This window comes from Petromyzon marinus, unplaced genomic scaffold (assembly GCF_048934315.1).
Source record: "Petromyzon marinus isolate PM22_M1 ecotype Great Lakes invasive population unplaced genomic scaffold, UKy_Petmar_22M1.pri1.0 PM_G_Scaffold_365, whole genome shotgun sequence".
Taxonomy (NCBI): Eukaryota; Metazoa; Chordata; class Hyperoartia; order Petromyzontiformes; family Petromyzontidae; genus Petromyzon; species Petromyzon marinus.
Genome location: NW_027422945.1, coordinates 10,107 through 35,981, shown reverse-complemented (window position 1 = coordinate 35,981; position 25,875 = coordinate 10,107). Strand labels below are relative to the sequence as shown.

Sequence of the window (25,875 nt, the reverse complement as noted above, 5' to 3'; positions counted from 1 at the left end):
TATATGTGTGTATCTCTGTGTATGTGTGTCTCCGTGTGTATGTGTGTATGTGTATCTGTGTGTGTATGTGTGTGTATCAACCACGTTATGTATGCTGATGATTTGGTAATAGCTGCTCAGTCAGAGGAGGAGTTGGAGACGCTGCTGCTGAGACTGGAGCGTGTTACTAAGAGGTGGGGCCTTACCATCAGCCCCACCAAAACTAAGCACCTGCCTGGGTATTTTGTACCATCGGACACTCCACCCCCACAACTCCCAATCGGTGATGGGGCAGTTGTGGAGAGAGTGGAGAGTTTCCCATACCTGGGCAGTGTGCTTATGACTGGCTCCAGTTTAACAGCAGAGGTCTCACTCCGAATCAGTCGAGCGGCATTAACTTTTCATCGGTTGTGTAACGCTGTGTGGAAGCTACCTGGTCTGTCGCTCCGCACTAAGCTTCAGGTCTTCTCGGCCACGGTCATTCCCTCCCTTCTCTACACTTGCGAAACGTGGACCCCCCTAATGGAACATCTTCGCCGGTTAGAAACATTTAGGCTGGCCTGCCTACGATCCATCCTGGGTTTAACCAGACTGGATTGTGTGAGCTCACAAATCCTTGAAAGATCTGGGCAGGGTCCCATCGGTGAGCTCCTCCGGCAGGCAAGGCTGCGATGGCTGGGTCATGTAGCCCGCATGCCCAGCCACCGCATGCCGAAACAGCTTTTGTTTGGCCGGATTGAGGGGGCTAAGCGGGCACGGCACGGGCTAGAGAAGAGATGGAGTGATGTGATACAGGAGGACGTGGAGCTGAGTGGACTTGCCGATGACTGGTACCAGCGGTGTCAAGATCGGCCTCTGTGGAGGAGGCTCGTGAAGGATGCTACTGGGCAGTTGGAGGCAGTCGCCCTCCAACAACAACGGAGGGCGGAGGAGCGACGCTCACAACAGCGAGCGGAGCGCCGGGTGGCTAAAGCACAGCAGGTTGGCACAGTAGGGGGCACAGGTGGTGCATCAGCCAGTCATCTCAGTCAGTCGACCCGTGGCACCTGGGTCTGCCCCGTGACCTCCTGCCAGCGGGCGTTCGACACTTCACGTGGCCTCAGGGTGCACATAGCCTGGCACAAGCGTCGTGGTGACGTCACCGCCACTTAGTGGCGAATGGCGGTTGTTGTTGTATCTGTGAGTATTTGTGTGTATGTATCTGTATGTACGTGTGTATGTGTGTATGTATGTGTATCTGTGTGTATGTGTATATCTGTGTGTATGTATCTGTGTGTACGTCTCTGTGCGTGTATCCGTGTGTCTCTTTGATCTTTGTGTCTGTGTGGGTGCACATAGCCTGGCACAAGCGTCGTGGTGACGTCACCGCCACTTAGTGGCGAATGGCGGTTGTTGTTTGTGTGTGTCTCTGTGTGTGTGTCTCTGTGTGTCTCCGTGTGTGTACGTGTGTGTGGTGTGTGTCTCTGTGTGTGGTGTGTGTCTCTGTGTGTTTCTGTGTGTGTATCTCTGTTTGATGTGTGTGTCTCTGTGTGTGTCTCTGTGTGTGTGATGTGTCTTTGTGTGTGTCTGTATGTGTGTGTCTCTGTGTGTAATGTGTGTCTTTGTGTGTCTCTGTGTGTGTGTCTCTGTGTGTGTCTCTGTGTGTCTCTGTGTGTGTCTCTGTGTGTGTTGTATTGCCTCGTTACGCGGTAAATGCTGCGGCACAACAGGAGGGAACTGCAGGGATGAGGCTCTCCAGTCTTGGTGCTGTGAATTAAAACAGCGCCAGGGTGGAGCGTCGCGTCCCTACAGCTCGTAGCTGTGACGAAGCCAGAGTGATCAGCGGACAGCCACCATGGTTGCCAGGTAAGGGGAGACTTCACCCGGAACTCTCCTCCACACGTGTTCCCCATGAACATTGTCGCAATAAACGTACGATCAGGAATCTTTAAAATATCCGACCTTTGTTGTTCCGCAAGAATATTAACGCTCAAACTCGTATCGAACTCTTCATTAATTCACTTGGTCAAACAGTTCAGGTACTCGGCAAAGCATTTCACCACCCGGTATGCAACAGTTAAACAATCTACTCCAAATGAACACCGAAATGTCAAATCATCATCCACCATTGACTTCCACATCGATGGAAGCCATTTGCCATGACGTCCAAGCCATTAAACACCGGAACAACGAACGTGCCATTCAAGTACATCTTGAAACCCATTATCTGAAGTAGTTTGTATTAAACAATAACTAAATAATAGAAACACGTTTACAAAATTAAGCGAAGTTATAGTCACGGACTTTTTCCAACTTTAGCTCAACAGGACCACAAAAGCTCGGATATGCGGTGCATAATAAATGAATCAATCTGATTGAAATCATCAACTGGCTAAACACTTTCCGATTTCAACATCACCTTATAAAAGAATAACATTTTAAATATAAGCGCACAACTGTATCTATCTGTGATGAGCGCTGCACTTTCCGTTGTTTTAATGCAGGGGGCGCTGCAAACTTACGCACCCCCTGCATGGACGACGGAGGCGCAGGGACAGACGTTCGATTACGTTGGAATCGATCTGCAGACGGCGGTCTTCTCACACGGCCAGCAGCTCCGTGTCGCCTTATCTCGATCCCGCAATCCCAAACAGGTGAAAGTCCGCATCGAACCGAACCCCCGGCAAGGCCATCTACTTAATGTTGAGAGAAAATCCACTTGAAATGACCTTTTCAATGAAGTCTTCCAGATGTAAATTGATACAAGCTTTTAATGAAGAAATAAAATTATCTAATTCAAAACACAACACAATTCAAAGATGTTTCATTTTAAAACTTCAAAACGGAGCATGGGGTACTTGCGTGAATGCGTCCTTCGTGTGCAAATGTTGTGACTTTCCTGGCCTGAAGGCCGTCAATGTGTTGGCCCATTAATTGGTGCACAGCGTCTCAACAACAGCAGTGGGGTTTGCTTCAACCGATAGGTAACGAACATCCAGACGTCAATCAGCAAGGAGCATTTCTAGTCCCAGTTAGACAAAATTTACGTCAACACGTAAGACAAAACTATAATTCGTGTTGTAGAGAATGTACCTCCTCGTATACGTGTAACTTTCAAGTGGTATGCCTTGTAACTGATGAATGATCCGAGCGTGCTCCCTATTTCAAAGACAATGAGTTGCTCCAGATGCTTCGTGGAACACAAAAACACCGTTTGACCTGTATCACAAGAACAACGGGTCTCACCTGAGTTCTCTGTACAGGTTACTTTCAAACACACACACACACACACACTTTGTCCTAACATCACTTATTCAATGTTTGACCCTTACAGATCAAATGTTACAAGAATGCACAAAACCAGACAAGTATACATTCTAAATTATTGACAGGCATATTAACAAAATTGGATTACTGCAGTGAAATATACTGCATCACGTTACATCGTATTAACAAGAAGCTTTTAAAAAAAGTTGCACATTCTGCTTCACAGTGTATGTAAAACATACTATTGTGTCATTCAAAACGAGTAGGCCATTGCATGCTGGCGTCTGAGTGAAAATGTAGCAAATTCTAAACATTACCTACAAACCGAGGTGCGCTGAGTGCCTTTGCTCCATCAGACCAATTCTGCAGAGGAAGCGTCAGCTGCAGACAGAAAAAAATAATATCCACACCATCTACACGTCAGGCACAGAGGAATGCACACGTGACTTACACGTCTATACTTATTAATATATTCATGATGTAATGAAAAAATTTGATGAACATGCAAATGCCTTCCCGCACCGAGTGCACCTGAAGGGTTTCTCTCCACGGGCTGTTATGGCACACAATGAGAGGGAAAATGTCATTAATATGCCTGGAAGCCTTCATATAATCAAGATGAATGTTAACTCAAAACTCTAAGCACACAATTTCGGCTGTCTCACTACAAAAGGAATATTTATGAAAGCTAAATTCAGCTGACATAGCAAAGGGTGTTGAAAACAATACCATTTGTGTTATGCAGAAATACAGAAATTAATGTTCAATCGCAACTTAGAGGTGTGAATCCAGGCTCAGATGTCCTTGAATGCTGGGATGAACAGTTCCGACTTCAGCTGAATGTGTGTGCTGTGTTCACCTCCTGTTTCCATTCTTACAAAGAGTTCCAGAGGAAAACAAAAATAAACTATTTTTTATATAACTTCCGTGTTCAATAGAGTTAATAGACTTTACTTCAAACACAAACTTGACACTGTCACACACTGGCAGTGGCGTGTCTAGAATCATGCTGGCCACCTTCATCTGCTCGGCATCAATGCTTTCTCACTCCACCAAGTAATTAATCGAGGATCAGTGAACATATCCGAGGCTAACTGGAGTTTGCGTGTCTCTCTCCGTGGTGAGATGTTAACTACCTCACCTGGTATACAGGAAGTCGTGGGTTCGATCCCGACCCTGACGCCTGCTGTATATTTGGAGTTTGCGCGTCTCTCCGCTGAGTGTCTTTGACCGATAGACATTGACACACGTATTCTTGTTTCTTTCGGTAAAGTTATGTAGATAGAAAATAACAATAACAGATAATACAATTACATTAAATAAAGACCACTTGTGTTGCGATCAAAACGACGTGAGTTTTTTTGCTTTATTTACAATTATTTGTTAATTTTTATTGTTATTTTGATTTAATTTTCTATCTACGTGACTTTACCGAAAGAACCAAGAATATTAATTCCTGCAGTCACCAAAGTTTTAAGTCAAAACATTCACACACGTTGACAAAGCCTCACCTTGTGTTGTTGTGGGCAGGTCGCTTCTGATAACAAGAGCGGTATAGCAGCTCAAGCGGGCTTGGCCTGGTGAAAAAAAAAAAAAATGCGTGAATATTTACAATAAAACAAAGTTACAAAGTAGCGAGCCGGGTGAAGACAAATTAAACTTAAGCGAGATAATTAAAGTGAATGCAATCAGGCGAGGGCAGGAGGCAAAGGCCCCGCGTGGCTAGGCCCCGCATTGTAAAGTTCCAACCTGGACATCGATTCCCATGCTCGCTGCTACTCAACTGACATCCCTACGAGAGAGAGGCTCTACCTTGGTAAACAACAACAACCACCACCACCACAACGACCACCACCACCACAACGATGAGAATTTCTCACCTCGGATTTCAGTGCAAGTGCGCACACGGCAGCTTCCTGTTGCCTCGCGACAGCAGGTAGTATGACGTCACTTCCCGCCCACGAGCGGCTGTGACTGATTAAATTATGTTAATGAGGCCGGCCCATATGTCGAGGGATGGGGGCGTGGGCGCTGAACCCGTCGCAATAAACTCACGACAGCTTTAACGGACACAATATGTTAATGAGCCGCCAGTCACTGGGCGTAGCTTTGCCCAAATAAAGATTGCCACTGGAACGATATCGGAAGTGACCCAGGCGGAGGTGACGTCACGCTCAAGAGCGCGGTGGACGGGGGTCGGGGTGAATACCTTGGTGACATGACGTCACTAGCGAGGTACACCTCCCTCTGGCGATTCACGCCGATGAGGTCATGCAGAGTGGTGACGTCACAGAGTTGGAGTTGATTTAGATTCATTTTTCATTGCTCCCTCCCTTGGGTGTGTGAGCTCAGCAACAACGTGGACATTGTGTATACACTGTGTGTGTGTGTACACTGTGTGTGTACACTGTGTGTGTGTACACTGTGTGTGTATACACTGTGTGTGTACACTGTGTATACACTGTGTGTCACTGTGTGTCGCTGTGTCACTGTGTGTGTAACTGTGTGTGTGTACACTGTGTATATATACACTGTGTGTGTACCCTGTGTACACTTTGTGTGTATACAGTGTACCCTGTGTGTACACTGTGTATATACTGTATGTACACTGTGTGTACAGTGTGTGTGTACACTGTGTGTGTACACTGTGCGTACACTGTGTGTGTACACTGTGTATACTGTGTGTACACTGTGTGTGTGTACACTGTGTGTGTACACTGTGTATACTGTGTGTGTGTACACTGTGTGTGTATACTCTGTGTGTGTACACTGTTTGTGTCCGCATTGAACCAAACCCCCGGCAAGGCCATCTACTTAATGACGAGAGAAAATTCACATGAAATGTTCTTTTCAATGAAGTCTTCCAGATGTAAATTGATACAAGCTTTTAATGAAGAAATAAAATCATCTAATTCAAAACACAACACAATTCAAAGATGTTTCATTTTAAAACTTCAAAACGGAGCATGGGGTACTTGCGTGAATGCGTCCTTCGTATGCAAATGTTGTGACTTTCCTGGCCTGAAGGCCGTCAATGTGTTGGACCCTTATTGGTGCACAGTGTCTCAACAACAGCAGTGGGATTTGCTTCAACCGATAGGTACGAACATCCAGACGTCAATCAACAAGGACCATTTCTAGTCCCAGTTAGACAAAATCTACGTCAACACGTAAGACAAAACTACAATTCGTGTTGTAGAGAATGTACCTCCTCCTATACGTCAAGTGGTATGCCTTGTAACTGATGAATGATCCGAGCGTGCTACCTATTTCAAAGACAATGAGTTGCTCCAGAGGCAGACGCTTCGTGAAACACAAAAGTACCCTTTGACCTGTATCACAAGAACAACGGGTAGCACCCGAGTTCTCTGTACAGGTTACTTCCAAAACACACACGCACTTTGTCCTACCATCACTTATTCAATGTTTGACCCTCAGACAAAATGTTACATGCACACGCACAATCAGACAAGTACGCATTCTAAATCATTGACGGGCATATTAACAACATTGAATTACTGCAGCGAAATTGACTGCATCACGTTACATCGTATTAACAAGAAGTTATTTTACAAATACGCACCGTCTGCTTAACAGTGAATGTACAACGTACTATTGTTGCGTCATTCAAAACGAGTAGGCCGTTGCATGCTGGCGCCTGGGTCAAAATGTAGCAAATTCAAAACATTACACTACAAATAATAGATCACGGCGTTTCGATGACAACACAAGCAATCGTCATCAGGTGGGACAAGCACAGCAGCAAGAAGAAGAAACTGGAGTAGGCGCCTACTACTTCAGCAGTTTCTCTTGCTGTGGTTGTCCCACCTGATGACGATTGCTCGTGTTGTGATCTAAACGCCGTGATCTGTTATGTTTCTACCCACGTGGTGACTTTGCCGAAATAACTCAACAGTGTGGATTCCTGCAGTCACGAAAGCTTCGAATCAAGATTGCCTACAAACTACACAACTGAGATGACGCATCAATCATCGCCCCCTACTGACAGGCCCTTGTCCACATGCAGGCCGGTGCAGGGCCACCACCTTGTGCCACACAGGGGCAGCTGCTACTTGGGGATGCTCTTCAAGCGTCTCAGACGAGATACGACACGAAACTCCGAGTTGCCGAGGCGATTAAGCGAGCACCGCGTAAAAGCAATTATCATGAGAACATCGTGAATGCTTGGGAGCTTATGGCTCTCGCTCCTGGTGAGAGATTGACCCAACCCACAGGTCCACAAAGACTGGCCGCTCTTACTCTGCAGGTTGAACCTAGGAGCTGAGTGTTCAACTTCACGTTCTTGTCATTAAAGGCCTGTGACAAAGGTGCATCTATTGTAGCAACATCGTCTCTGGCTTACACATCTACCGGGTCTCCACTTGACTTTGTATTGTCTAGGAAGTCCACCCACACCTCCACTGCCACAAACTGCTGGGAGTTGCCTCGCTCTGCCTCACAGTCAGAATTCTCCTCCTGCTTCACGTTGCCTCCATCGATATGAAGGTCCCATTTTGGAGTTGAATCTTCATCTTCACATTTTACCTTCACTTCTTCCCTCTTCACCATCACTTCTTCACATTTCACCTTCACTTCTTCGCTCATCACTTCTTCCCTCTTCACCATCACTTCTTCATATTTCACCTCGATAACTTTAAAAGTGTCCAAGCTGGGATTTTCTTCTGGTTCGTGTTTCATGAGGGATGGGCTCATGGTGGCACTTTGACTTTCACAGGCTGATTTCAGACTACACTCCTTGTGGATCTTCTGATGCTTCTGTGTTCTCTGGTGTACTTGAAGATTTGATGAATGTACAAATGTCTTCCCGCACACACTGCACTTGAAGGGTTTCTCTCCTGCGTGCGTTCTCTGGTGTTTTTTAAGAGCAGATGAACCTGAAAATGTCTTCCCACACACACTGCACCTGAAGGGTTTCTCTCCCGTGTGTTCTCTGGTGTCTTTTAAGAGCAGATGACTGTGAAAATGCCTTCACACACACACTGCACTTGAAGGGTTTCTCTCCCGTGTGTGTTCTCTGGTGTGTTTTAACATGATATGAATCTGGAAATGCCTTCCCACACACTGCACTTGAAGGGTTTCTCTCCCGTGTGTGTTCTGTGGTGTTTTTTAAGAGCAGATGAATCTGAAAATGTCTTCCCACACACACTGCACCTGTAGGGTTTCTCTCCCGTGTGTGTTCTCTGGTGTTTTTTAAGAGCAGATGACTGTGAAAATGCCTTCACACACACACTGCACTTGAAGGGTTTCTCTCCTGTGTGTGTTCTCTGGTGCCTTTGAAGATTAAATGAATCTGGAAATGCCTTCCCACACACACTGCACCTGAAGGGTTTCTCTCCTGTGTGTGTTCTCTGGTGTGTTTTAAGAGCAGATGACCGTGAAAATGCCATCCCACACACACTGCACCTGAAGGGTTTCTCTCCCGTGTGTGTTCTCTGGTGTGTTTTAAGAGCAAATGAATATGAAAATGTCTTCCCACACACACTGCACTTGAAAGGTTTCTCTCCCGTGTGTGTTCTCTGGTGTTTTTTAAGAGCAGATGAATCTGAAAATGTCTTCCCACACACACTGCACCTGAAGGGTTTCTCTCCCGTGTGTGTTCTCTGGTGTGTTTTAAGAGCAAATGAATATGAAAATGTCTTCCCACACACACTGCACTTGAAAGGTTTCTCTCCCGTGTGTGTTCTCTGGTGTGTTTTAACAGCAGATGACCGTGAAAATGCCATCCCACACACACTGCACTTGAAAGGTTTCTCTCCCGTGTGTATTCTCTGGTGTTTTTTAAGAGCAGATGAATCTGAAAATGTCTTCCCACACACACTGCACTTGAAGGGTTTCTCTCCCGTGGGTGTTCTGTGGTGTGTTTTAAGAGCAGATGACTGTGAAAATGCCTTCCCACACACAGTGCACTTGAAGGGTTTCTCTCCTGTGCGAGTTCTCTGGTGCTGTGTCAAATTTCCAGTCCGATCCGTGCTGTATGCACGCTGGTCACATTGTTGACTTGTCGTACCGAGCTGCTGTGCTGAGTGCATTTGCTCCATCAGACCAGCGTCAGCTGCAGACAGAAAATAAGAATATCCACACCATTTACACGTCAGTATCGAGCCATGGAGGAATGCATATATACAGTCACACATGACTGACACGTCTATATTCATTCATGTATTCATGACTAGCTGTACTACCCGGCTTCGCTCGAGACTTGGATCCACCACGTCCGGCCGCCTTTGTCTCCCCAGTGGCGATGTTCACACAACAACAGTTACTCGTTTTAGGCTGAGTCGACCTAGGGGAGGCCCAGAAGCGGTTGAAATAATTATCACCGGTGGTGGCCGTGAGCGGGAATCGAACTCGGGTTGCCGGGTTCGTAGCGTAGCGCTAACCACTACACTACAATGCGTTACGCTTCCACACACACACAGACACACACACAGACACACACAGACACACACAGATACACACAGACACACACACAGACACACACACAGACACACACACAGATACACACACACAGACACACACACACAGAAACACACACACAGACACAAAGATAAAGATCCCCCATATAGCCTTAACAGACTGTAGGGGCAAGTGCTGTTAGCGAGACACACACACACAGACAACGCTAACCGCTACACTACAATGCGTTACTCTTCTACATGCGAGGGTCACGTGACAGATTTGACGTCACAGCTCACTTGCCGTGCAAAAAATCTATACATTATTGAGCTCCCCCCCCCCCCCTTAAAACAACACAAAAGTGTATTTGTATAATGTTTGTACGCTGTACAGTCTGGAAAGTACCCACATGGCAAATTTCCAGTTTGTTGCATGTCGGGAAGTACGCTAAACATTTTGAACAGACAACACACACAATCACAACTTTGCCTTTTATATATATTTGGAGATGCAGTGAAAAACTTTCCCAAAATTCATCACGCGGTTTCAGTATTTTTGATTTTCAGTTTGATTTATTTTGGTTATAGTCCCGTGAGCCATTCGGCTCTTGAATCGGGTGCAATCACAACAAGCAACAAAACAAAAACACGACCAAGAGAAACATCTTACAGTGACTACGTGTGACTGTGCAAACAGCACTGTCATGGCACGCAATGAGAGGGCAAATGTCATAAATATTCCTGTAAGCCCTCGCATCTTCAACATTAATGTTGCCATAGAAACGTTGTGGGGTGTTTTGCTTCATTGTAAAAAAGAAAAATTATTATCTGTTATTTTAATTTTATTTTCTATCTACGTGACTTCACCGAAAGAACCAAGAATATTAATTCCTGCAGTCACCAAAGTTTTAAGTCAAAACATTCACACACGTTGACAAAGCCTCACCTTGTGTTGTTGTGGGCAGGTCGCGTCTGATTACAAGAGCGGTATAGCAGCTCAAGCGGGCTTGGCCTGCTAACAAAAGAAAATAAAAACTGCGTGAATATTTACAATAAAACAAAGTTACAAAGTGGCGAGCCGGGTGAAGACAAATTAAACTTAAGCGAGATAATTAAAGTGAATGCAATCAGGCGAGGGCAGGAGGCAAGGCCCCACGTGGCTAGGCCCCGCGTTGTAAAGTTCCAACCTGGACATCGATTCCCATGCTCGCTGCTACTCAACTGACATCCCTACGAGAGAGAGCGAGGCTCTACCTTGGTAAACAACAACAACAACAACCACCACCACAACAACCACCACAACGATGAGAATTTCTCACCTCGGATTTCAGTGCAAGCGCGCACACGGCAGCTTCCTGTTATCTCGCGACAGCAGGAAGTAGTATGACGTCCCTTCCCTCCCACGAACGACTCTCTAACTGAATAAATTATGTTAATGAGGCCGGCCCATATGTCGAGGGCTGGGGGCGTGGTCGCTGAACCCGTCGCAATAAGCTCGCGACGGCTTTGACGGCTACATTATGTTAATGAGCCACCAGTCACTGGGCGTTGCTTTGCCCTAATAAGGATTGCCACTGGAACGATATCGGCAATGACACAAGCGGAGGTGACGTCACGCTCAAGAGCGCGGTGGACGAGGGAGGGGTGCATACTTTGGTGACATGACGTCACTAGCGAGGTACACCTCCCCCTGGCGTTTCACGCCGATGAGGTACTGCAGAGTGGTGACGTCACAGAGTTGAAGTCTAAGTTGATTTAGATTCATTTTCCATTGCTCCCGCCCTTGGGTGTGTGAGCTCAGCAATAACGTGGACATTATTGTGTATACACTGTGTGTCTACACTGTGTGTGTACACTGTGTGTATACACTGTGTGTGTACACTGTGTATGTACACTGTGTGTGTCACTGTGTGTGTGTGTCACTGTGCCTGGCACAAACGTCGTGGTGACGTCACCGCCACTTAGTGGCGAATGGCGTTTGCTGTTGTGTCACTGTGTGTGTGCGTACACTGTGTGTGTACACTGTGTGTGTCACTGCCACTGTGTGTACACTGTGTGTACACTGTGTGTGTGTACACTGTGTACCCTGTGTGTACACTGTATGTGTGTACAGTGTGTACACTGTGTGTACACTGTGTGTGTATACACTGTGTGTGTGCACTGTCTGTGTACAGTGTGTACATTGTGTGTACACTGTGTATAAACTGTGTGTGTACACTGTGTGTGTACACTGTGTGTGTACACTGTGTGTACACTGTGTGTGTGTGTACACTGTGTGTGTGCACACTGTGTATACACTGTGTGTACACTGTGTGTGTGTACACTGTGTACACTGTGTGTGTGTACACTGTGTATAAACTGTGTGTACACAGTGTGTGTATACACTGTGTATGTGTACACTGTGTGTGTACACTGTGTATGTGTGTACACTGTGTGTGTACACAGTGTGTGTCCGCATTGAACCGAACCCCGGGCAAGGCCATCTACTTAATGACGAGAGAAAATTCACACGAAATGTCCTTTTCAATGAAGTCTTCCAGATGTAAATTGATACAAGCTTTTAATGAAGAAATTAAATCATCTAATTCAAAACACAACACAATTCAAAGATGTTTCATTTTAAAACTTCAAAACGGAGCATGGGGTGCTTGCGTGAATGCGTCCTTCGTGTGCAAATGTTGTGACTTTCCTGGCCTGAAGGCCGTCAATGTGTTGGACCATTAAATGGTGCACAGCGTCTCAACAACAGCAGTGGGGTTTGCTTCAACAGATAGGTAACGAACATCCAGACGTCAATCAGCAAGGAGCATTTATAGTCTTAGACAAAATCTACGTCAACACGTAAGACAAAACTACAATTCGTGTTGTAGAGAATGTACCTCCTCCTATACGTGTAACTTTTAAGTGGTATGCCTTGTAACTGATGAATGATCCGAGCGTGCTCCCTATTTCAAAGACGATGAGTTGCTCCAGAGGCAGACGCTTCGTGAAACACAAAAGTACCCTTTGACCTGTATCACAAGAACAACGGGTCTCACCTGAGTTCTCTGTACAGGTTACTTCCAAACACACACACACACAAACTACACAACTGAGATGACGCATCAATCATCGCCCCCTAGTGACAGGCTCTTGTACACATGCAGTCCGGTGCAGGGCCACCACCTTGTGCCACACAGGGGCAGCTGCTACTTGGGGATGCTCTTCGAGTGTTTCAGACGAGGTATGACACAAAACTCCGAGTTGCTGAGGCGGTTAAGCAAGCACCATGTAAATGCAATTATTATTATAACATAGTGAATGCTTGGGAGCTTATTGTCTCTCGCTCCTGGTTAGAGATCTACCCAACCCACAGGTCTACAAAGACTGGCCGCTCTTACTCTGCAGGTTGAACCTAGGAGCTGAGTGTCCAACTTCACATTCTTGTCATTAAAGGCCTGTGACAAAGGTGCATCTATTGGAGCGACATCATATCAAGCTTACACATCTACCGGGTCTCCACTTGACTTTGTATTGTCTCGGAGGAAGTCCACCCACACCTCCACTTCCACAAACTGCTGGGAGTTGTCTCGCTCTGCCTCACAGTCAGAATTCTCCTCCTGCTTCACGTTGCCTCCATCAATGTGAAAATTCCCATTTTGGAGTTGAATCTTCATCTTCACATTTCACCATCACTTCTTCACTCTTCACCATCACTTCTTCACTCTTCACCATCACTTCTTCCCTCTTCACCTTCACCTCTTAATATTTCACCTCGATAACTTTAAAAGTGTCCAAGCTGGAATTTTCTTCCGGTTCGTGTTTCATGAGGGATGGGCTCATTACGGCACTTTGACTTTCACAAGCTGATTTCAGACTCCACTCCTTGGGATCTTCTGATGCTTCTGTGTTCTCTGGTGTACTTGAAGATTTGATGAATGTGCAAACGCCTTCCCACACACAGTGCACCTGAAGGGTTTCTCTCCCGTGTGTGTTCTGTGGTGTTTTTTAAGAGTAGATGAATCTGAAAATGTCTTCCCACACACACTGCACCTGAAGGGTTTCTCTCCCGTGTATGTTCTCTGATGTGTTTTAAGAGCAGATGACTGTGAAAACGCCTTCACACACACACTGCACTTGAAGGGTTTCTCTCCCGTGTGTGTTCTCTGGTGTTTTTTAAGAGCAGATGACTGTGAAAATGCCAACCCACACACACTGCACTTGAAGGGTTTCTCTCCCGTGTGTGTTCTCTGGTGTGTTTTAAGAACAGATGACCGTGAAAATGTCTTCCCACACACACTGCACTTGAAGGGTTTCTCTCCTGTGTGTATTCTCTGGTGCTTTTTAAGAGTAGATAAATCTGAAAATGCCTTCCCACACACACTGCACTTGAAGGGTTTCTCTCCCGTGTGTCTTCTCTGGTGTGTTTTAAGAGCAGATGACTGTGAAAATGCCTTCCCACACACACTGCACTTGAAGGGTTTCTCTCCTGTGTGTGTTCTCTGGTGGGTCTCAAGAACTGATGGCCATGCAAATGCCTTGTCACACACAGTGCACTTGAAGGGTTTCTCTCCTGTGCGAGTTCTCTGGTGCTGTGTCAAATTTCCAGTCCGATCCGTGCTGTATGCACGCTGGTCGCAATGTTGACTTGTCGTACAGAGCTGCTGTGCAGAGTGCCTTTGCTCCATCAGACCAGCGTCAGCTGCAGACAGAAAATAAGAATATCCACACCATCTACACGTCAGTATCGAGCCATGGAGGAATGCATACATAGTCACACGTGACTTACACGTCTATATTCATTCATGTATTCATGACTAGATGTACTACCCGGCTTCGCCCGGGACTTGGATCCACCACGTCCGGCAGCCTTTGTCTCCCCAGTGGCGATGTTCACACCACAACAGTTACTCGTTTAAGGCTGAGTCGACCTAGGGGAGGCCCAGAAGCGGTTCAAATAATCATCACCGGTGGTGGCCGTGAACGGGAATCAAACTCGGGTCGCCGGGTTCGTAGCGTAGCGCTAACCGCTACACTACAATGCGTTACACTTACACACACACACAGACATACACACAGACACAACAACAACCGCCATTCGCCACTAAGTGGCGGTGACGTCACCACGACGCTTGTGCCAGGCTATGTGCACCTTGAGGCCACGTGAAGTGTCGAACGCCCGCGGGCAGGTCAGGGCGCAGACCCAGGTGCCACGGGTCGACTGACTGAGATGAGTGGCTGATGCACCACCTGTGCCCCCTACTGTGCCAACCCGCTGTGCTTTAGCCACCCGGCGCTCCGCTCATTGTTGTGAGCATTGCTCCTCCGCCCTCCGTTGTTGTTGGAGGGCGACTACCGCCAACTGCCCAGTAGCATTCTTCACGAGCCTCCTCCAGAGGCCGATCTTGACACCGCTGGTACCAGTCATCGGCAAGTCCACTCAGCTCCACGTCCTCCTGTACCACATCACTCCATCTCTTCTCTAGCTCGTGCCGCGCCCGCTTTGCCCCCTCAATCCGGCCGAACAAAAGCTGTTTCGGCATGCGGTGGCTGGGCATGCGGGCTACATGACCCAGCCATCGCAGCCTTGCCCGCCGGAGCTCACCGATGGGACCTTGCCCAGATCTTTCAAGGATTTGTGAGCTCCTCACACAATCCAGTCTGGTTAAACCCAGGATGGATCGTAGGCAGGCCAGCCTAAATGTTTCTAACCGGCGAAGATGTTCCATTAGGGGGGTCCACGTTTCGCAAGCGTAGAGAAGGGAGGGAATGACCGTGGCCGAGAAGACCTGAAGCTTAGTGCGGAGCGACAGACCAGGTAGCTTCCACACAGCGTTACGCAACCGATGAAAAGATATTGCCGCTCGACTGATTCGGAGTTAGACCTCTGCTGTAAAACTGGAGCCAGTCATAAGCACACTGCCCAGGTATGGGAAACTCTCCACTCTCTCCACAACTGCCCCATCACCGATCGGGAGTTGTGGGGGTGGAGTGTCCGATGGTACAAAATACCCAGGCAGGTGCTTAGTTTTGGTGGGGCTGATTGTAAGGCCCCACCTCTTAGTGGCACGCTCCAGTCTCAGCAGCAGCGTCTCCAACTCCTCCTCTGACTGAGCAGCTATTACCAAATCATCAGCATACATAACGTGGTTGAGCAATAGGGAGCCATCCCTTGACCGCACCCGGGCATCGATCAGTCTCCAATTATATCTGTACCATATGGAGATTCCCCCGATACAGCTATTGAAGGCTTCACGAACTACGTGGTCAAAATAGATGTTAAATAATGTGGGAGCCAGAGGACATCCCTGTCGCACCCCAAGGTGTACAGGGAATGGCTCTGACTCCCGGCCACGTAGTTTTACCCGGGCCCGCTCACCATCATGAAGGTCCTTAATGATCGTGAGCAGAGGGTCAGGTACTCCAAAAGCACGAAGAACGACCCAAAGCCCAGGCTTACTGATGGTATCACAGGCCTTGACAAGGTCAATAAGGCAAAGATTTAGGTCTTGTTGGAATTCCCTACACCTCTGCTGTAGCAGACGGACAGAAAATATGGCATCTGTGCAGGAGCGCCCTATCCTGAAACCGCATTGGGGCTCCGCAAGCCTCTCCTCAGCGTGCCTGGCAAGGCAATGCTGAATAATCCTTGCCAGGACCTTTCCCGGCACACTGAGGAGTGAGATGCCCCTGTAGTTGTTACAGTCTGTGCGGTCCCCCTTCTTATAAAGTGGGACCACCAGGGCATCCTTCCAATCCTGCAGAAACCCGTCCAGTGGTCCAGACTGTTGTTATGATGTCATATAGGGCAGTCTGTGCACAAACGCCACCCTCCCTCAGCATTTCGCTTGGGAGATCATCTCTGCCCGCTGCCTTTCCTGGTCTCAGACTCCGGATCGCCTTCAGTACTTCCTCAACAGATGGCACCTCAGCCAGCCACTCACAGGGGGTGACTTCTTCCAATATTTGAGGCACCGCAGCCTCAGCAGGGTCATCCTCACTTTGTGCCACAATGTTTTCCTGGCTGAGGGATTTTCCCTCCCCCAGGACCTCACAGAAATGCTCAGCAAATCTGCAAACCAGTTCCTGGGGGTCAGAGATTGGATCACCGTTTTTTCCCCTAATGATGGTAATAGGTGTGGCGCTGCAGGTTACTTTTTTGATGGAGTTAAATAGAGATTTGTGATCACGGGCCACTGAGGCAGACTCCATCTCCTCAGCAACCCGCGACCACCACCCATCCTTGCAGCGCCTCACGGCTCTCCGAACCTCCGAGCGAAGGCTGCGGTAAGCCTCCTCATTCTCTGACGTGGGATTCTGTAGCCGATGGCAGTGGGCCTGTCGCTTTTTCTCAACCATCCTGAACACCTCCTCTGTTAGCCAGGGTCTCTGGGGAGGTCTGGACCGCGTACCCAAAGCAGCCATTGCAGCTGCATGAGTCACAGTCCTAAACCTTGCCCATTTACCCTCGACATCAGGAGGAGTAGATGAATCTGAAAATGCCTTCCCACACACAGTGCACTTGAAGGGTTTCTCTCCCGTGTGTGTTCTCTGGTGTTTTTGAAGAGTCGATGAATCTGAAAATGCCTTGTCACACACAGTACACTTGAAGGGTTTCTCTCCTGTGCGAGTTCTCTGGTGCTGTGTCAAATTTCCAGTCCGATCCGTGCCGTATGCACGCTGGTCGCATTGTTGACTTGTCGTACCCAGCTGCTGTGCTGACTGCATTTGCTCCATCAGACCAGCGTCAGCTGCAGACAGAAAATAAGAATATCCACACCATCGACACGTCAGTATCGAGCCATGGAGAAATTAATATAGACAGTCACACGTGACTTACACGTCTATATTCATTCATGTACTACCAGGCTTTGCCCGGGACTTGGATCCACCACGTCCGGCCGCCTTTGTCTCCCCAGTGGCGATGTTCACACCACAACAGTTACTCGTTTGAGGCTGAGTCGACCTAGGGGAGGCCCAGAAGCGGTTCAAATAATCATGACCGGTGGTGGCCGTGAGCGGGAATCGAACTCGGGTCGCCGGGTTCGTTGCGCAGCGTAGCGCTAACCGCTACACTACAATGCGTTACGCTTACACACACACACAGATACACACACACAGACACACACACACAGATACACACAGACACACACAGATACACACACACAGACACACATACACACACACAGACACACACACACAGACACACACACAGACAACGCTAACCGCTACACTACAATGCGTTACTCTTCCACATGCGAGGGTCACGTGACAGATTTGACGTCACAGCTCACTTGCCGTGGAAAAAATCTATACATTATTGAGCTCCCCCCCCCCCCCCAATAAAAACCAAAAGTGTATGTGTATAATGTTTGTACGGTGTACAGTCTGGAAAGTACCCACATGGCAAATTTCCAGTTTGTTGCGTGTCGGGAAGTACGCTAAACATTTTGAACAGACAACACACACAATCACAACTTTGCCTTTTATATATATTTGGAGATACAGTGAAAAACTTTCCCAAATTCATCACGCGGTTTCAGTTTTTTGATTTTCAGTTGATTTATTTTGATTATAGTCCCGTGAGCCATTCGGCTCTTGAATCGGGTGCAACCACAACAAGCAAAAATACAAAAACACGACCAAGAAAAACATCTTACAGTGACTGTGTGTGACTGTGCAAACAGCACTGTCATGGCACGCAATGAGAGGGCAAATGTCATAAACATTCCTGTAAGCCCTCGCTTCTTCAACATTAATGTTGCCATAGAAACGTGGGTTTTTTTGCTTCATTTAAAAAAATAAAAAAATAGTATGTTATTTTCATTTTATTTTCTATCTACGTGACTTTACCGAAAGAACCAAGAATATTAATTCCTGCAGTCACCAAAGTTTTAAGTCAAAACATTCACACACGTTGACAAAGCCTCACCTTGTGTTGTTGTGGGCAGGTCGCTTCTGATAACAAGAGCGGTTTAGCAGCTCAAGCGGGCTTGGCCTGGTGAAAAAAATAAAAACTGCGTGAATATTTACAATAAAACAAATTTACAAAGTGGCGAGCCGGGTGAAGACAAATTAAACTTAACCGAGATAATTAAAGTAAACGCAATCAGGCGAGGGCAGGAGGCAAGGCCCCGCGTGGCTAGGCCCCGCGTTGTAAAGTTCCAACCTGGACATCGATTCCCATGCTCGCTGCTACTCAACTGACATCCCTACGAGAGAGAGCGAGGCTCTACCTTGGTAAACAACAACCACAACCACCACAACGATGAGAATTTCTCACCTCGGATTTCAGTGCAAGCGCGCACACGGCAGCTTCCTGTTACCTCGCGACAGCAGGAAGTAGTATGACGTCACTTCCCTCCCAAGAGCGGCTCTCCAACTGTTTAAATTATATTTTTAGTTTTTTCGGTAAAGTCACGTTGAAGAGAAACAACAAAATAACAAAATATATATAAAACAATAAAAAATTCTCACGACGTTTGGTCGAAACGTCGTGAGAATTTTTTATTGTTTTATATATATTTTGTTATTTTGTTGTTTCTCTTCAACGTGACTTTACCGAAAAAACTAAGAATATGAATTACTGCAGTCACGAAAGCTTTAAATCAATGTTTAAATTATGTTAATGAGGCCGGCCCATGTGTCGAGGGATGGGGGCGTGGGCGCTGAACCCGTCGCAATAAACTCGAGCCGCTAAAGGATACATTATGTTAATGAGCCACCAGTAACTGGGCGTAGCTTTGCCCAAATAAGGATTGCCACTGGACCGCTCAAGAGCGCGGTGGACGGGCGAGGGATGAATACCTTGGTGACATGACGTCACTAGCGAGGTACACCTCACCCTGGCGTTTCACGCCGATGAGTTAATGCAGAGTGGTGACGTCACAGAGTTGAAGTTTAAGTTAATTTAGATTCATTTTCCATTGCTCCCTCCCTTGGGTGTGTGAGCTCACCTGCAACAACGTGGACATTATTGTGTATACACTGTGTGTGTACACTGTGTGTGTGTACACTCTGTGTGTACACTGTGTATACACAGTGTGTACCCTGTGTACACTGTGTGTGCACCGTATGTACACTGTATGTGTGTACACTATGTGTGTGTGTGTGTACACTGTGTGTACACTGTGTGTGTGTACACTGTGTTTGTGTACACTATGCGTGTACACTGTGCATACACTGTGTGTGCACACTGTGTGTGTACACTGTGTACACTGTGTGTACACTGTGTGTGTACACTGTATGTGTACACTGTGTGTACATTGTATGTACACTGTGTATAAACTGTGTGTGTACACTGTGTGTGTACACTGTGTGTGTGTGTACACTGTGTATACACTGTGTGTGTACATTGTGTGTGTACACTGTGTATACACTGTGTGTGTACACACACACAGTGTGTACACTGTGTGTGTGTACACTGTGTGTGCACACTGTGTGTGCGCACACTGTGTGTGTGTACACTGTTTGTGTGTACACTGTTTGTTTCCACATTGAACCGAACCCCCGGCAAGGCCATCTACTTAATGACGAGAGAAAATTCACACGAATTGTCCTTTGCAATGAAGTCTTCCAGATGTAAATTGATACAAGCTTTTAATGAAGAAATAAAATAATCTAATTCAAAACACAACACAATTCAAAGATGTTTCATTTTAAAACTTCAAAACGGAGCATGGGGTACTTGCGTGAATGCGTCCTTCATGTGCAAATGTGGTGACTTTCCTGGCCTGAAGAGCATCTATGTGTTGGACCATTATTGGTGCACAGCGTCTCAATAACAGCAGTGGGGTTTGCTTCAACCGATAGGTACGAACATCCAGACGTCAATCAGCAAGGAGCATTTATAGTCCTAGCTAGACAAAATCTACGTCAACACGTAAGACAAAACTACAATTCGTGTTGTAGAGAATGTACCTCCTCCTATACGTGTAACTTTCAAGTGGTATGCCTTGTAACTGATGAATGATCCGAGCGTGCTCCCTATTTCAAAGACGATGAGTTGCTGCAGAGGGAGACGCTTCGTCAAACACAAAAGTACCCTTTGACCTGTATCACAAGAACAACGGGTCTCACCTGAGTTCTCTGTACAGGTTACTTCCAAACACACACACACACACTTTGTCCTAACATCACTTATTCAATGTTTGACCCTCAGACAAAATGTTACATGCACGCGCACAATCAGACACGGTATTCATTCTAAATCATTGACGGGCATATTAACATTGAATTACTGCAGCGAAATTGACTGCATCACGTTACATCGTATTAACAAGAAGTTATTTTACAAATACGCACCGTCTGCTTAACAGTGTATGTACACCGTACTATTGTTGCGTCATTCAAAACGAGTAGGCCGTTGCACGCTGGCGTCTGGGTCAAAATGTAGTAAATTCTAAACATTACGCTACAAATTATAGATCACGGAGTTTCGATGGCAACACAAGCAATCGTCATCAGGTGGGACAAGCACAGCAGCAAGAAGAAGAAACTGCTGGAGAAGGCGCCTACTACTTCAGCAGTTTCTCTTGCTGTGGTTGTCCCACCTGATGACGATTGCTTGTGTTGTGATCAAAACGCCGTGGTCTGTTATGTTTCTACCCACGTGGTGACTTTACCGAAAGAACTCAAGAGTGTGGATTCCTGCAGTCACGAAAGCTTCGAAATCAAGATTGCCTACAAACTACACAACTGAGATGACGCATCAATCATCGCCCCCTACTGACAGGCTCTTGTCCACATGCAGACTGGTGCAGGGCCACCACCCTGTGCCACACAGGGGCAGCTGCTACTTGGGGATGCTCTTCGAGTGTTTCAGACGAGGTACGACACAAAACTCCGAGTTGCCGAGGCGATAAAGCAAGCACCGTGTAAATGCAATTATAAGATAGTGAATGCTGGGGGGGGGTATTGTCTCTCGCTCCTGATTAAAGATCTACCCAACAGACAGGTCCACAAACACTGGCCGCTCTTACTCTGCAGGTTGAACCTAGCAACTGAGTGTCCAACTTCACGTTCTTGTCATTAAAGGCCTGTGACAAAGGTGCATCTATTGGAGCGACATCATCTCAAGCTTACACATCTACCGGGTCTCCACTTGACTTTGTATTGTCTCGGAGGAAGTCCACCCACACCTCCACTTCCACAAACTGCTGGGAGTTGCCTCGCTCTGCCTCACAGTCAGAATTCTCCTCCTGCTTCACGATGTAAAGGTCCCATTTTGGAGTTGAATCTTCATCTTCACATTTTACCTTCACTTCTTCCCTCTTCACCATCACTTCTTCACTCTTTACCATCACTTCTTCCCTCTTCACCATCACCTCTTCATATTTCACCTCGATAACTTTAAAAGTGTCCAAGCTGGGATTTTTTTCCGGTTCGTGTTTCATGAGGGATGGGCTCATTGCGGCACTTTGACTTTCACAAGCTGAATTCAGACTCCACTCCTTGTCGATCTTCTGATGCTTCTGTGTTCTCTGGTGTACTTTAAGATGTGGTGACTGTGCAAACGCCTTCCTGCACAGAGTGCACTTGAAGGGTTTCTCTCCTGTGTGTGTTCTCTGGTGTATTACAAGAGCAGGTGACCGTGAAAATGCTTTCCCACAAACACTGCACTTGAAGGGTTTCTCTCCCGTGTGTATTCTCTGGTGTTTTTTAAGAGCAGATGACTGTGAAAATGCCTTCCCACAAACACTGCATTTGAAGGGTTTCTCTCCCGTGTGTGTTCTCTGGTGTTTTACAAGATCAGATGACTGTGCAAATGCCTTCACGCACACACTGCACTTGTAGGGTTTCTCTCCCGTGTGTGTTCTCTGGTGTTTTACAAGATTACATGACTGTGTAAACGTCATCCCGCACATCGTGCACCTGAAGGGTTTCTCTCCCGTGTGTGTTCTCTGGTGTAGTTTAAGATGTGGTGACTGTGCAAACGCCATCCCGCACAGAGTGCACTTGAAGGGTTTCTCTCCTGTGTGTGTTCTCTGGTGTATTACAAGTTTAGATGAACATGCAAATGCCTTCCCACACACAGTGCACTTGAAGGGTTTCTCTCCCGTGTGTGTTCTCTGGTGTACTTGAAGATGTGGAGACTGTGCAAACGCCATCCCGCACAGAGTGCACCTGAAGGGTTTCTCTCCCGTGTGTGTTCTCTGGTGTTTTTTAACAACAGATGACTGTGAAAACGCCTTCCCACACACAGTGCACTTGAAGAGTTTCTCTCCTGTGCGAGTTCTCTGGTGCCGTGTCAAATTTCCAGTACGATCCGTGCTGTATGCACGCTGGTCGCATTGGAGCCTTGTCCTACCGAGCTGCGCCAAGAGCATTTGCTCCATCAGACCAATTCTGCGGAGGAAGTGTCAGAGGAAGCGTCAGCTGCAGACAGAAAAAAATAATATACACACCATCTACACGTCAGTATCGAGGCACAGAGGAATGCATATATACACAGTAACACGTGACTTACACGTCTATACTTATTCATATATTCATGATGTAGTAAAAACGTTTCCCAAATTCATCACAGGGCTGTTATGGCACACAATGAGAGGGCAAATGGTTATAAACATGCCTGGAAGCCCTCGTATCTTCAAAATGAATGTTCACCCAAAACTCCGAGCACACAATTTCGGCTGTCTGGCTACAAAAGGAATATTTATGAGAGCTAAATTCAGCTGGCATAGCAAAAGGTGTTGAAAACAAAACTATTTGTGTTATGCAAAAATGCATGAATTAACGTTCAATCGCAACTTAGATGTGTGAATCCAGGCTCAGATGTCCTTGAATGCTGGGATTAACAGATCCGACTTCAGCTGAATGTGTGTGCTGTTCACCTCCTGTTTCCATTCTTATTAAGAGTTCCAGAGGAAAACAAAAATAAACTATTGTTTTGATATAACCTCCGTGTGCAATAGAGTTAATAGACTTTACTGCAAACACAAACTTGACACTGTCACACACTGCCATGAGTAAACAGGTGATGGTGTGACCAGAACCATGCCTGGCCACCTTCATCTGCTCAGCATTAATTCTTCCTCACTCCACCAAGTAATGAATCGAGGATCAATCAACATAGGCGAGGCTATCCGTGTCTCTGTCTCTCTCTCCCCGTGGTGAAGGTGTTCCCCTCCACACATTCAGAGTCAACAGCGGCACGCGCTTAGCGTCTTTGACCGATAGATACATTGACGCACGTATTGTTGGTTCTTTCAGTAAAGTCACGGTGATAGAAAATAAAAATAACAGATTAAATTCAATAAGATAAAGACCACTTGTGTTGCGATAGAAACGTCGTGGGTTTTTTGCTTCATTTTCAATTTTTTTACTTTTCTTTTAATTTATTATCTGTTATTTTAATTTAATTTTCTATCTACGTGACTTTACCGAAAGAACCAAGAATATTAATTCCTGCAGTCACCAAAGTTTTAAGTCAAAACATTCACACACGTTAAATTTCGATTTAAAGCTTTCGTGACTGCAATGATTCATCTTCTTTGGTTCTTTCGGTAAAGTCACGTAGAATGAGAATAAAATAATAAATTGATAAAATAAAATGACACAATATTCTCACGACGTTTCGGCCACAACACAAGCGGCCTTCATCAGGTGAAGGGGGCGAGACTGTCTGGTAGGACAGCCTCACATTGTGTTGTTGTGGGCAGGTCGCTTCTGATAACAAGAGCGGTATAGGAGCTCAAGCGGGCTTGGCCTGGTAACAAAAGAAAATAAAAACTGCGTGAATATTGACAATAAAACAAAGTTACAAAGTGGCGAGCCGGGTGAAGACAAATTAAACTTAACCGAGATAATTAAAGTGAACGCAATCAGGCGAGGGCAGGAGGCAAGGCCCCGCGTGGCTAGGCCCCGCGCTGTAAAGTTCCAACCTGGACATCGATTCCCATGCTCGCTGCTACTCAACTGACATCCCTACGAGAGAGAGCGAGGCTCTACCTTGGTAAACAACAACAACCACCACCACAACCACCACCACAACAACCACAATCGCAATGAGAATTTCTCACCTCGGATTTCAGTGCAGGAAGCGATAGCTACCTGTTACCTCGTGACGTCACGCGGCAGCAGGTGACATGAGGTCACTTCCGGGGAACGGGACACGCTCCTCCCACAATGAGCGGCTCCGTAACTAAATAAATTAGAGAATGAATAAATTATGTTAATGTAACTCGTCCCATATTTTTTAAGTTCATCACCCATCCAAACGAGTGTTCACTGAACACAGCCGACCTGAATTACATCCCTGGTGTCTCCGTCAGAGATTTTGAAGCAGAAGTGGCTGACCTGAAGGCCTCAGACATGTGGGTGAATAAGTTCAAGTCACTGAATGAAGATTTGGAAAGAATCACACGACAGAAAGCGGACTTGGCGAGCAAGCACATGTGGACAGAAATGAAAAAACTCCAACCCGAAGACCAGCTGATTCTCAAAACTTGGAACGCGCTTCCTGTCACATACCACACACTGCAGCGTGTGAGTATTGCTGTATTGACCATGTTTGGATCTACGTATGCATGTGAGCAGTCATTCTCACATCTTAAAAACATCAAGTCCAACCTACGATCACGTTTAACGGATGAAAGCCTCAACGCTTGCATGAAGCTTAACCTCACCAAGTACCAACCCGACTACAAAGACATCAGCAAATCCATGCAGCACCAGAAGTCGCATTAATGGTGAGTGTTATAACAACATTATTTAAAATAATAAATTCAGAGGCTTATTATACTGACATTTAGTTGAATTCACTTTTAAAATATATTATATGGCTCTCACTGAAATAAATTTCCAAATTTTTTGCTTTCATGGCTCTCTTAGTCAAAAAGGTTCCCGACCCCTGCCCTACGCGCTGAACGCCGCGCGCCCATGTGCGTGTGAGTGTTTAGTTTTGTTTTAATTATTTTAATCATTAAAGTTCGCGAGTGTCAAGGTAAGCTACGTTGACTTTTTAAAAAAGAATTTTCTCAAGAGAAGCGTTGTTGCTGCTGGTGCTGTTGTTGTGAAAGGCCCGGTACACCCTGAGGCCTTGCCTAGACTAGGACAGCCTTGATGTCACGTGGGTCCACACTCTTTGCGTCTTTCGGTAGAAAATAAAAAATTTATTATTTAATTTAATTACATTCTATTTTATACCTACGTTAAATAAAATTGTATTCTTAATTTAATTAAAATTTATTTTATACCTACGTTAAATTTAATTTAAAATTTTAATTTAATGAAAATTTATTTTATACCTACG

The 25,875-nt window shown here is 46.3% G+C and overlaps 3 protein-coding genes and 1 long non-coding RNA gene across 4 annotated transcripts; all 4 read right to left on the bottom strand.

Annotated features, from left to right (window-relative positions):
• Positions 1-1,954: 1,954 nt before the first annotated feature.
• On the bottom strand, positions 1,955-4,041 carry LOC142915908 (uncharacterized). Its single transcript, XR_012936155.1, has 2 exons — positions 3,543-4,041; positions 1,955-3,177 (listed from the first exon to the last, which is right to left on the bottom strand). It is a non-coding gene; the product is annotated as an uncharacterized LOC142915908 (long non-coding RNA).
• A 2,064-nt stretch (positions 4,042-6,105) lies between these two features.
• Positions 6,106-9,294, bottom strand: LOC142915909 (uncharacterized). Its single transcript, XM_076061535.1, has 2 exons — positions 8,314-9,294; positions 6,106-8,149 (listed from the first exon to the last, which is right to left on the bottom strand). The coding sequence occupies exons 1-2, from the start codon at positions 9,282-9,284 to the stop codon at positions 7,585-7,587; spliced, it is 1,536 nt and encodes a 511-aa protein (XP_075917650.1). The 5' UTR covers positions 9,285-9,294; the 3' UTR covers positions 6,106-7,584.
• A 3,466-nt stretch (positions 9,295-12,760) lies between these two features.
• Positions 12,761-14,401, bottom strand: LOC142915907 (uncharacterized). Its single transcript, XM_076061534.1, has one exon. It carries the CDS (start codon positions 14,390-14,392, stop codon positions 13,493-13,495), a length of 900 nt encoding a protein of 299 aa, XP_075917649.1. The 5' UTR covers positions 14,393-14,401; the 3' UTR covers positions 12,761-13,492.
• A 7,288-nt stretch (positions 14,402-21,689) lies between these two features.
• LOC142915906 (uncharacterized) lies at positions 21,690-22,962 on the bottom strand. The gene has a single exon (XM_076061533.1). The coding sequence runs from the start codon at positions 22,955-22,957 to the stop codon at positions 21,701-21,703; it is 1,257 nt and encodes a 418-aa protein (XP_075917648.1). The 5' UTR covers positions 22,958-22,962; the 3' UTR covers positions 21,690-21,700.
• Positions 22,963-25,875: the final 2,913 nt, after the last annotated feature.

Bases quoted from the DNA above. Each gene is read 5' to 3' on its own strand.
- LOC142915909 (XM_076061535.1), bottom strand. From the start codon at position 9,284: ATGGAGCAAATGCACTCAGCACAGCAGCTCGGTACGACAAGTCAACAA. The intron at 8,150-8,313 runs GTGCAGTGTGTG...GAAACCCTTCAG, and splicing joins ACGGGAGAGAAACCCTTCAA to GTGCAGTGTGTGTGGGAAGA.
- LOC142915907 (XM_076061534.1), bottom strand. From the start codon at position 14,392: ATGTATGCATTCCTCCATGGCTCGATACTGACGTGTAGATGGTGTGGA.
- LOC142915906 (XM_076061533.1), bottom strand. From the start codon at position 22,957: ATGGAGCAAATGCTCTTGGCGCAGCTCGGTAGGACAAGGCTCCAATGC.